This window comes from Mustela lutreola, chromosome 12 (assembly GCF_030435805.1).
Source record: "Mustela lutreola isolate mMusLut2 chromosome 12, mMusLut2.pri, whole genome shotgun sequence".
NCBI lineage: Eukaryota > Metazoa > Chordata > Mammalia > Carnivora > Mustelidae > Mustela > Mustela lutreola.
The window spans coordinates 47,237,641-47,247,865 of NC_081301.1; the positions used below are offsets into that span (position 1 = coordinate 47,237,641).

The 10,225-nt window shown below is 42.0% G+C and overlaps 1 protein-coding gene across 2 annotated transcripts; it reads left to right on the top strand.

Moving 5' to 3' along the window:
• The first annotated feature begins 1,346 nt into the window (after nt 1-1,346).
• CDKN2B (cyclin dependent kinase inhibitor 2B) lies at nt 1,347-6,976 on the top strand. Of its 2 annotated transcripts, none has more exons than XM_059142450.1 (2): nt 1,347-1,956; nt 4,487-6,976. In XM_059142450.1, exons 1-2 carry the CDS (start codon nt 1,801-1,803, stop codon nt 4,745-4,747), a joined length of 417 nt encoding a protein of 138 aa, XP_058998433.1. In that variant the 5' UTR covers nt 1,347-1,800; the 3' UTR covers nt 4,748-6,976. The 2 variants fall into 2 exon arrangements, with proteins under 2 accessions (XP_058998433.1, XP_058998434.1); XM_059142451.1 differs by having other exon boundaries at nt 1,939-2,074.
• The last annotated feature ends 3,249 nt before the right edge of the window (nt 6,977-10,225 follow it).

The following is a 10,225-nucleotide window of genomic DNA, read 5'->3' on the forward strand; positions in this document are numbered from 1 at the left end:
TTCCCTTCCCTATCTGGGTGGATTTCAACTGTGTCTCTGTCAGTAGATCTTCATCCCTAACCACCACTTCTATGGGCTCCCCTATCTTTGAAGAGCGCTTCCTTATTCTTCAATGGAATGGGAAGGGGGAGTCCAAGCTAAGGTATGCTAGAAGAAACATGTGAAACAAACTCTCATTTATGAGTAAGCAAGCAATTGCTCTTCCTTAGGCACTCCTCTGCACTCTGAACCAAAATTAATTTGTAAATAAGAACTGTTCCATGTTAGAAGAAGTTCAGTCTAATATAGTTCCACACCAAAGCTTTCAGGCAACAGATACATAACTTGTGGTTCTCTTCCTATTTTAATCAAACATCTGTCATAGTTTTTTAAATCTTTAAAGCAATGCATATGTTAATTCAAACTCACCTAGGAAGATTGGGAAGAAAAGCAATTGGCCTTTAAATCTTCAGAAGAGGATTTAATGACAGGTTCGGCCTGTTTAATGACAGGCCCAGCACCACACCTCTGTTTTATTATGCTTCATTATTACTGCATAAATTTCCTTTATTGCTCATGATAAATAAAAATCAAATACTTGCGAAGTGGGTTTAAGTAGGTAAGAATGCAAACAAAAATAATACTATTCAAATATCATGAAACTGGAATCTCAGATTCTTAAAATATGTATTTATATTTTTTAAATGTCTCACATGTACCAGGTTGACATTGTCATTCTCAAACTAGGTTCGTTTTTTGGTGTTGTGTATGTGTGTATCCATTATTCAAAGATGAAAAGAATAAAAAGCACATTCAAAACAGGATTCTCAGGATTTTTCACTGTGACTGACTTTTCACTAATTCAACTAAGAAAACACACCCAAAAGAGAAGTGCTAAACTTGATGCAAGATGCGAAGCTACTGAAATTCAAATACTCCCTGGGGATGAATTTAACCGGCATGACAGGTGCAAAACTGTCACTTTCAGAAATCTTAAGGGAGACAAAGTTACTTTAAATGCCTTTCTCTTAGCCAGTCATTCAATTGCACAAGGAACGACTAACGTTTCCAGAGTGAAACCACCTGGCACCGGATTGAAGGAATAGAAATCCTCTGCTCCGCCTGCTGGAGGGAGGGGATTAGGAGCCGAGTGCATTGATTCAACTTTTCCAAAACCTTGGCTAAGGTCTTTGCTGGACGCTGGGCGAGCAGGACTGCCGGCTCGGCGCGCCCGTGTCTGGCGCATGCGTCCCAGGACCGTCTGGCCAGGCTCCCGTCCCCCTCCCGCCCCTCCCATCGGGCCCCCGCCGCGTCCCCACCCCCCCTGCCGCCTGCCACCGCCTCGTCCCTGTAACGTCATCTGCGGGCCCGGCCTCCCTTCCCGCACAGTGGGAAGTGCCAGCGCTGGCCAGCCGGACGGGAGGCGGAGCCTAAGGGGGTGGGGAATGCCCTGCCCGGCCGCCCGCTTGGAAACAGATTCATTCCCAGCCGGCTCTCCACCTAGCCGGAGCAGGCTCTGCGGAGAGGACGCTGCGACGCGCCCGCGCTCGGCGGCCGGAGGCGCCCTACGCTCGGCTGCGGCCACGGGAGGCGCTTTTTCCCGGGAGCCAGCCGGGAAAAGCCCAGTTTAACCACGAGTGGCTAGGCCATTGCACGGGCCTCCCAGCGACAGAAGGACAGCGAAAGAGGGCTGAAGCTGACCTGAGCTTTCCCACGCAGGGGAGAGGGCGCCAGGGCGAGGAGGGGAACAAGGGAGGAGTGTGGCGAAGCTCACGGCCAGCGGTGGATTATCCGGGCCGGTCTGCGTTTGTGGGCTGCGAAATGCGCGAGGAGGACAAGGGCATGCTGGGTGGTGGCGGCGACGACGCGGGCCTGGCCAGCGCCTCCGCACGGGGGCAAGTGGAGACCGTGCGGCAGCTCCTGGAAGCCGGTGCGGATCCCAACGGAGTCAACCGCTTCGGGAGGCGGCCGATCCAGGTAGCTGGGGCCCTGGGGCCTTGCCGGCAGGGGGCGCATGAACAAAGGGGAGCGGCCTCCGTGGGACGCGGCTGGGACCGAGACCTTCACCAACGTACCTGTGTCTCTCTTCGTTGAGGTGTGGAGCCCAGGTGTAAAGCAGGTTCTCCCCCACCAAGGATCCTAAAGAAACGGATTGAAAGAAACTGCTTCTTCAGCTTGTTTTTCTTTTTAGTAGCGGGAAAAATGTCCATATTCTCTCTCCCATCTCATGATCACAAACGCAAGGGAGAGGTTCAACTGGGGAGAAAAGGAGAGGTTATTTGGGGAGGAAACCGTTTGTCTTCTCTGTCCTTCAGTAAATATTCTGTCAACTTGCATTGATAGAGATAATCAAATGACAAATTACACAATCTGGATTAGATTTGAGGAATCACGCAGAATCATAGTGCATCAAAAAAAATTACCGTGCACTTCTCGGCTGCAATATGAAATTCTTTGTATTCTTTTCTCATAGAGGCAAACTGAATACAAAGAGATAAGTCAGGATTCCTCGACCACAGTACTTAATCCTTCCTACGTTAGCAGTGTCTCGAGTGTTACATGAGAAAAAATATGCTTCTATAGATTTTTGCTTAATTATCAGTGATTAGGTTACAAAAGCATGCTGCAGCAACTGTTAGGCAGAGGGTCTACATACATAATTAGCCTCTTAATTATTAAAATCCTTTATTCAATATATTTATGAATCCCTTTAATTAGTACTGGCATTTTTTAATTCTTTTAAAACCCAAGGTAATATTTTGTGCTTCACTGTTGAGTATAATGGTTAGTATTCATCTCAATGTCACATTCTAGAACCAAGCTGTTATTAAGGAATCTTATTATGTAGATTTTTAAAGAAATATATGTTCATTTCTTTCGCATTCTTAGAAAAGTGTTATAAGAAATGAGGGACAGCTTGGGGTGCTTGGGTGTCTCAGTCGGTAAAGCATCTGACTTCTCCTGGGGTCATGATCTTAGGGTCCTAAAATCAAGCCCTGCCTCTGCTCCCTTCTCAGCGAATGTCTGGTTCTTACTCTCCCTCTGTCTCTGTCTCTACCCCTCTCCAACCTCCCCTGCGTGTGTGTGTGTGTGTGTGTGTGTGTGTGTTCAAGTGCACACACACGAGTCCTCACTCTCTCTCTCTCTCAAATAAGTTGATAAAATCTTGGGGAAAAAAAGAAATGAGGAATAGTTTAAAGCAGCATAATATTGTAAAGTAGTTCTTAAAGACTTCAAATGATATTAATAATTTCAAAAGAGATTTTAATTATAGTTTTAATCCATCATTCTCTGAGATACTAAGAACAACTTTTTCTTCCCTCTATATGTGAAATATCTGATACACATCACTAGTGGAAATGATAACATATCACGGTTTTTAAGGGAGGAAATGGATGTTTCTAATATTCATGAAACAAAAAGTACTGTCTTAAATTACATGGCACATTTTTAAATACATAAGCTCACAAGAACAAATAACTCCATTTTGGATATTTAGTTATCAAAAACTTTTATTTTTAAAATAAAAAAGTAAATGCTTGTATAATGTACATATACACAAGTGGATGCTACAGGTTTACAGCTCCAAAACATCTTTTTTTCTAAATAATGTATTGCTCTGATTTGACTAACATCTGAGCTCTTTTTTACATAGCAAATTATTTAGTATCTAACATTATAAAATCCTATTACATTATAAAATCCTGTACAATGTAAATATAGTGTTTATGTTACATGTTTGTTTACAAGGAAAAACTAAACAACTTAAAACATTGTTTCTACTCTAAAAAAACATTGTTTCTACTCTAAAGCATTATTCTCTCAAAAATATCAGCTCACTGCCCTCCTAAATATTTTTAGATCCAGATTATGGCTGATGTGGAAGAGACATCAAGGGAAATAATCTAATTCTGTAAAAACTTTTTCTTTCTTTCTTTCTTTCTTTTTTTTTTTTTTAAGATTTCATTTATTTGACAGAGACACAGCTAGAGAGAGAACACAAGTAGGGGGAGTGAGAGACGGAGAAGCAGGCCTCCAACGATCAAGGAGCCCAATGCAGGCCCAAATCCAGGACGCCAGAACTATGGCCCCAGCCAAAAGCAGAAATTCAAGGACTGAGCCACCCAGGCGCCCCGTAAAAGCTTTTAAACTTAACTCCGCCCATAAATTATTTAACAAAATGGATTCCTCTGTTCTGCCGGAAATCAAAATTTTCTTTTTCACACAACAACTATTAGCGCTCTATTATCAGCTCTTGCTTGTCTCTGCAGCTTGGAGAAAAATGAAACCCAATTAGGGCTGAGTAAAGAGTTATAAGGGCGGGGTGGGGGACGGTGTCGGGATTTCATCAAAACAGGAAGCATAACCAGACTCCTGAGACTTGTAAGCGCCCCTGCATTAGGTGGCTACTCCGTGAACAGGTATTTATTTGAAATGGTTCTACCTGTCCCGGCCCAGGCCTTCATCTCACTGCCCTGACCACTCTGCTCTCTCTCTCTCTCTGCAGGTCATGATGATGGGCAGCACCCGCGTGGCCGAGCTGCTGCTGCTCTATGGCGCGGAGCCCAACTGTGCGGACGAAGCCACCCTCACCCGACCTGTGCACGACGCGGCCCGGGAGGGCTTCCTGGACACGCTCGTGGTACTGCACCGAGCCGGGGCGCAGCTGGACGTGCGCGATGCCTGGGGCCGCCTGCCCGTGGACCTGGCTGAGGAGCGGGGCCACCGCGCTGTCGCCCGGTACCTGCGTGCAGCTGCAGGAGACTGATGACAGGTACCCCCAGCCGCCCACAACATTTCTTTTCTCCCCTGTTCCCCACCCCCAACTTAGTGCATGGGAGGCTACAAATGTGGAGCGGCGGAAAGCCTGAAAGCCTTCCAGGAGACTTGACTCACCGTCCCGGAGGAGAAGCAGACAGTGAATACAATTTTTTTTTTTTTTTTTGTCTTTGTTCTTTTCCTCTGGATCCTGCCCTCACACTCACTCACGGCGCAGCCAAACGCAGAGGTGATGCAAATGGACTTCCAGAGAGATTCAAGAGCTGAATGTGAAGCCCCCGGGTGTCGGTGTCGTTTACTTTTCAGGGTTTTCTGGCAAAAAACGGCCCATTAAGTCCCTAACGACCCCAGGTGTTTGCCAAACTTCACTGGAAAGACGCTGGCGGCGGAGTGGGAGGCGGCCATGATAGGCATTTGAGCTCGAGGCCGAAGACACGTTTGTCCCACTGACCTTGAAAGAGGGTACTGGAAGCCCCTACTTTAGGTCTGAGGCGCCTGGGGCTAGAAGGAGAACTCTGAAGACTGAGATGACAACGAAGATGCTGAAGATGAGTTCGACAGTAGACAGCATCAGCAGGTGCCCAGGGCTTTACAGGCTGTGTGTTGCCATCCAAGTCCCCTGCGAAGCCCTGGGGACTTGCACCCAGCTCCGCCGGATAGTGACGGGAAAGGAGGATTCCAGAGCCACCTGGAATTTGCCCACAGGTTCTAGGATCCCTGGGTCAAGAAGACACAGAACAGCTCTGGAGAGGGGCGGGTGCCAGCTGTTTGTTACTCAATCCACAGGAGATTCTTGGAGAGTTCAGAAGTCAGCGCACAGGGTGATGTGGTGGATTGCAGTAAGAGCGACTGTCACGATTAACTGTAACGATTTGCTCCATCTATATACGATAGGATAAAGGACTTCCCTCCCCCATGAGATGAAAAGATTTTGCAATATTTTGTATTTATGAGTTGTTCTTCAGTAACAATCTTACTGGGGAGGCTTTAAATAACAAAGTAACTTGCGCCTGGGGGTAAAGAACTATAGCTTTTAAATCAAGCTCTGGCACAGTGCCAAAGCTTAGACCCTTTCATCCTTAACCTATTTATTTCTTTGTTAAATTTTCTGACTGTATCCTTTACTAGAGTGTGTCAGAGGATCAAACTATGAAATATTCCAATTATCTTGTAAAAAACTGATGCACTTACCCAGTAAACTCTCTTGGGGTATTTCCCAAAGTGTGGCTGAAAGAGTAAATTGAATATAAAACTGTTGAAAATAGATGATGATGGCTCACAGAATGTCTTCATATCTGCAGAACAAACTAAAAGTGCACGGCTTTGAGATTTAATGTCCAGTGTTGCTTGATTCCTTACAGCATTGGAACAACTGATACATCAATGCTTTAATAAACAAAAACAGTAGATTGGATTCTAAGATGTGGATATTTTGGTTTAAAAATGTATGATCATGGATTTACCACTAATTCCTGAGAAATGTTAAAGACTCAAAGAGGTTCATTTCTCTCACTCTTTGTAATAATTATTGATAAATGATACCAGCAACAATTGATTTTAAAACACTGCTATATATACTAGGAAAAGGTTTATGAATTGTGGGAGAGAGAGAGAAACAGAAGAAAAAAAAACTAATTTGAGAGACCAAAAGAAGGGGATTCATTAAATTGAATTTAAAAATCTTTACTTCCCCATCAGTTCTTTATACCCAGATGAACACATTACTGGGGAAAGTTAGTTGAGAATCAGAGCATTTCTTATTGGGAAAAATGTGGAAGCACTTATTGATGTTAACTTGTTCCAGGCATATATTAAAATACATTTGTTCATTTAATATTTAAACCTGATAGATGTCATTTTCCAGATGAGAACAAGATAGAGAAATATTAGTTGATAATTTTTTTATAATAGGGTATAATTTTTCCAATGTTCAAGACATGGTTCAAGATTCCACCTGAAGAAGAGCAAGTAGAATTGGTGATCTGGAAAAATGATAGAAGTCATCTGAAGAAGCAATTCTGTGGACTGCCTTATGTACAAAATACAAAATTCATTGTCACTTAAAATACAAAAGGTCTGAGGTGCCTCATTGGCTCAGTTGGTAGAGCATGTGACTCTTGATCTTGGGGTCATGAGTTCAAGCACCACACTGGATGCAGAGATTTTATTTAATTAATTTATTTTTAAAACTGAAATAAAAGAGTTCTGCTTCCGTGTATATGTTAGCAGCTAATTACTCCAAATTCTGACATCCAAAGTTTTCATTATTAACAACCTATTGAGTCTTCTGTGAAAACTTGAATAATTTGAGGGTTGGTATAATTTCTTAGTGTTCAATTCACTAAGCTGCAAATAGACATGAACATGGAGATGACAGATGATAGATCATATGTAAGAAGATACAATTTTAATTTTTAATTTTAAAAATTAGTTGAAGGAGCAACAATGTCACAATACTTCCATGATCTTCTTCTGTTCTACTTATAATGCCAGGGAAGAAAGAGGGAATGTAGTTAGGACCTGATTGGAAAATGGAAGACCTGGGTCCCAGTATTAGTTCTCCAACTACACAAACTGAGTCTTGTGACTTAGATTAGTCTCAATTTCCCTCCTTTATAAAAGATAGGCATTAGACTAGAGTACTCCAAAGTTCCCTACCATCACTAAGGCTTTACCCCTTTATGAATTTGTGGCATAGATGACTGAGTGAGGTCTTATATTTTATTAGTAATAATTGTGCCATATCACAAGTTGAGGAAAGATATATAGAAGAATAGAGAGGAAAGAATTCTGGAGCCCTGGGAGGGGGGAAAAATCTTATTTAAGCACCACCTCCACCAGTTACTTGAAAAATTACAGATAAATTTGTAAGAACTAGGAGCAGAAAGAATGCTTTGCAAATTAATAGTTTGAAAGTTAATGTCTTTCTCACTTTGTTTTCACCTCTCATTTTCCCTGTTGCTTTCTGCATTTCTCTTATGCCAATGGAAGCCACTAGAGGAATTAATTTATTAAAATGAGATAAGCAAGTAGAACAAATAGATTTATAAAGTAATACTGAAGTAGGCAATACAAACTAATATAAATGTTCTGAAAGAAAAAGTGGTTTTTTGGTTTTTTTTTTAAAGATTATTTATTTATTTATTTGACAGACAGAGATCACAAGTAGGCAGAGAGGCAGGCAGAGAGAGAGAGAGAGGAGGAAGCAGGCTCCCCGCTGAGCAGAGAGCCGGATGTGGGGCTGGATCCCAGGACCCTGGGATCATGACCTGAGCTGAAGGCAGAGGCTTAACCACTGAACCACCCAGGCACCCCTCTTATTTTTTTTTTTTTTAAGATTTATTATTTATTTGACAGATCACAAGTAGGCAGAGGCAGGCAGAGAGAGAGGAGAAAGCAGGCTCCCTGCTGAGCAGAGAGCCGGATGGGGCTTAATCCCAGGACCCTGGGATCAGGACCCTGGGATCACGACCTAAGCTGAAGGCAGAGTCTTTAACCCACTGAGCCACCCAGGTACCTCTTGATTTCTGAGTCTTGATCTTGGGGTGGTGAATTCAAGCCCCAGGCTGGGCTGTAGAGCTTACTTAAAAAAAGGGAGAGAGAGTGTGTGTTTGCGCGTGTGTGTTTGTGTGTGTGTGTGTGAGAGAGAGAGAGAGAGAGTTGGGGGTACCAGAAAGAATAAAGTGCTAAAGGCGAGAAAATGCTAAAATATGTAGTCATTAGAAAGATAAGTAACTCCGGAAACAGCTGTCATGGATCTGACAGACCCATTTCTAAGGATTTGTACTTTCTGGTTTGTTTCTCTTGGATTCCTTGAAACTTTAGGTCCTTAAATTTTGCCTAGGAGATTGTAGAAACCAGCTGGTTGGGGAAGACGTCTATATCACCTAAATGTGCACCTGCCAGCTCTCCAGGAGGGCAGAGAAGAAGATGAAAGCAACAAAAGGAATACAAGGAGGAACTGCCCTGTGGTGTTTTGTGGAAGAAGGGCCAGTAATTCAACAGAATTAATCAAATCAAAACAAAACAAACTTGTTTGATCTACATATTGATGGGAATTGTGAAATGATCCCAGGCCTAAAATAATGAGAATCTGCTCATTGCCTACTGCCTTGGTTTTCTATAAAACTTGTCTCAAGTTCAGCTATGACAAATAGGATGGCTCCTTTCTTGCCTCTTGACTCCTGTACTCAGATTTTACTATCATTTCTTGTATAAGGAAAAGTATTACTTTACTTTTAGAAGTGGTACAATTTGTATATCATTTATATTTAGTTATAGAATTATGCATAATATGTATCATGTATAATATATATAACTCTAAATTTAAGTATTTAAATTTATATGTATTTAATTGTAAAATTTTAATTTAACTATAAATTTAAATATTTAAATTTACATATATTTATAACTTCATTATTATTTTTATCACAAATTTGCCTTGAAACTAGTGCTGCTAGTGAAATGATACATAACTAGCATGGATTACATACTAAGCTCACTAATATAAGTCAACCGGTACCTCAAAACTGAGCATCCAACTCTGATTCACTAATTTAAAGTTTGAACTAAATAGAAACCAAATATTTTGCTGGGGAAAAAAACCCTGAGAGATGCATGAAGATGACATGCCTACTCACAGCTATCCGTGTTATAGTGGAGGTGTACAAAGAAAGCCCAAACACCTGTTGATCCCTTTTCCACTCAGAAGCCCTGGGCATTAGATTTCCAGCGCCTGTGGGTCTGAGTTGCTGGGTTCCACCACCTCTCCTCGGGCACAGGAGAAACTCTGTAACCCCTGTATCTCCTCCCAAAATGCCACCTGGAGTTATAAACACTAACCTTGTCTAAAATATTCGGCCATCTTTGATTACTCTCTAATCTCTGGATTGCCTTTAATAGAGTTACCACAGACAGATCTATCCAGGATTGCAGGAGCCTTTTGATCTGCCGAAATCTCATCATATACAACAACAACAACAAAAGTAATGTCATCCCCTCTCTAGAAAAAAATTAAATGACATTTCATTTTACATTCACCTCAGGTATTATTTATATCTTTACAAAGATAGTGCTGTCCCTGCCAGTCATTGGAGACCTGTAAAGATAGGGACATGGTTCTCAATCTTGGCTCCATTTGAGAATCATCTACATAGAGAAATGTTTTAAAATTTAGATGTACTAACCATCAGGTCTACAGAATTAGCATCTCTAGGTGTGAGCTGTCCTTGGTGGTTACTTTAAAATGTTTGCTTGTGGTACACTTTCAAACAGTACAAAAAATAAACTTAAGTAAAAATCTCCTAAAATCTCATTACCCCTCCCCATTCTCACTACCAAGGGGTAATGACTATTTTTAAATTTTTTAAATTAACCTTCCAGAAATATACGTACATACAATTGCAAACACCTCTCACCCAATGCACACATTTGGAAAACATAAATGGGACCATACTATTCCACAACT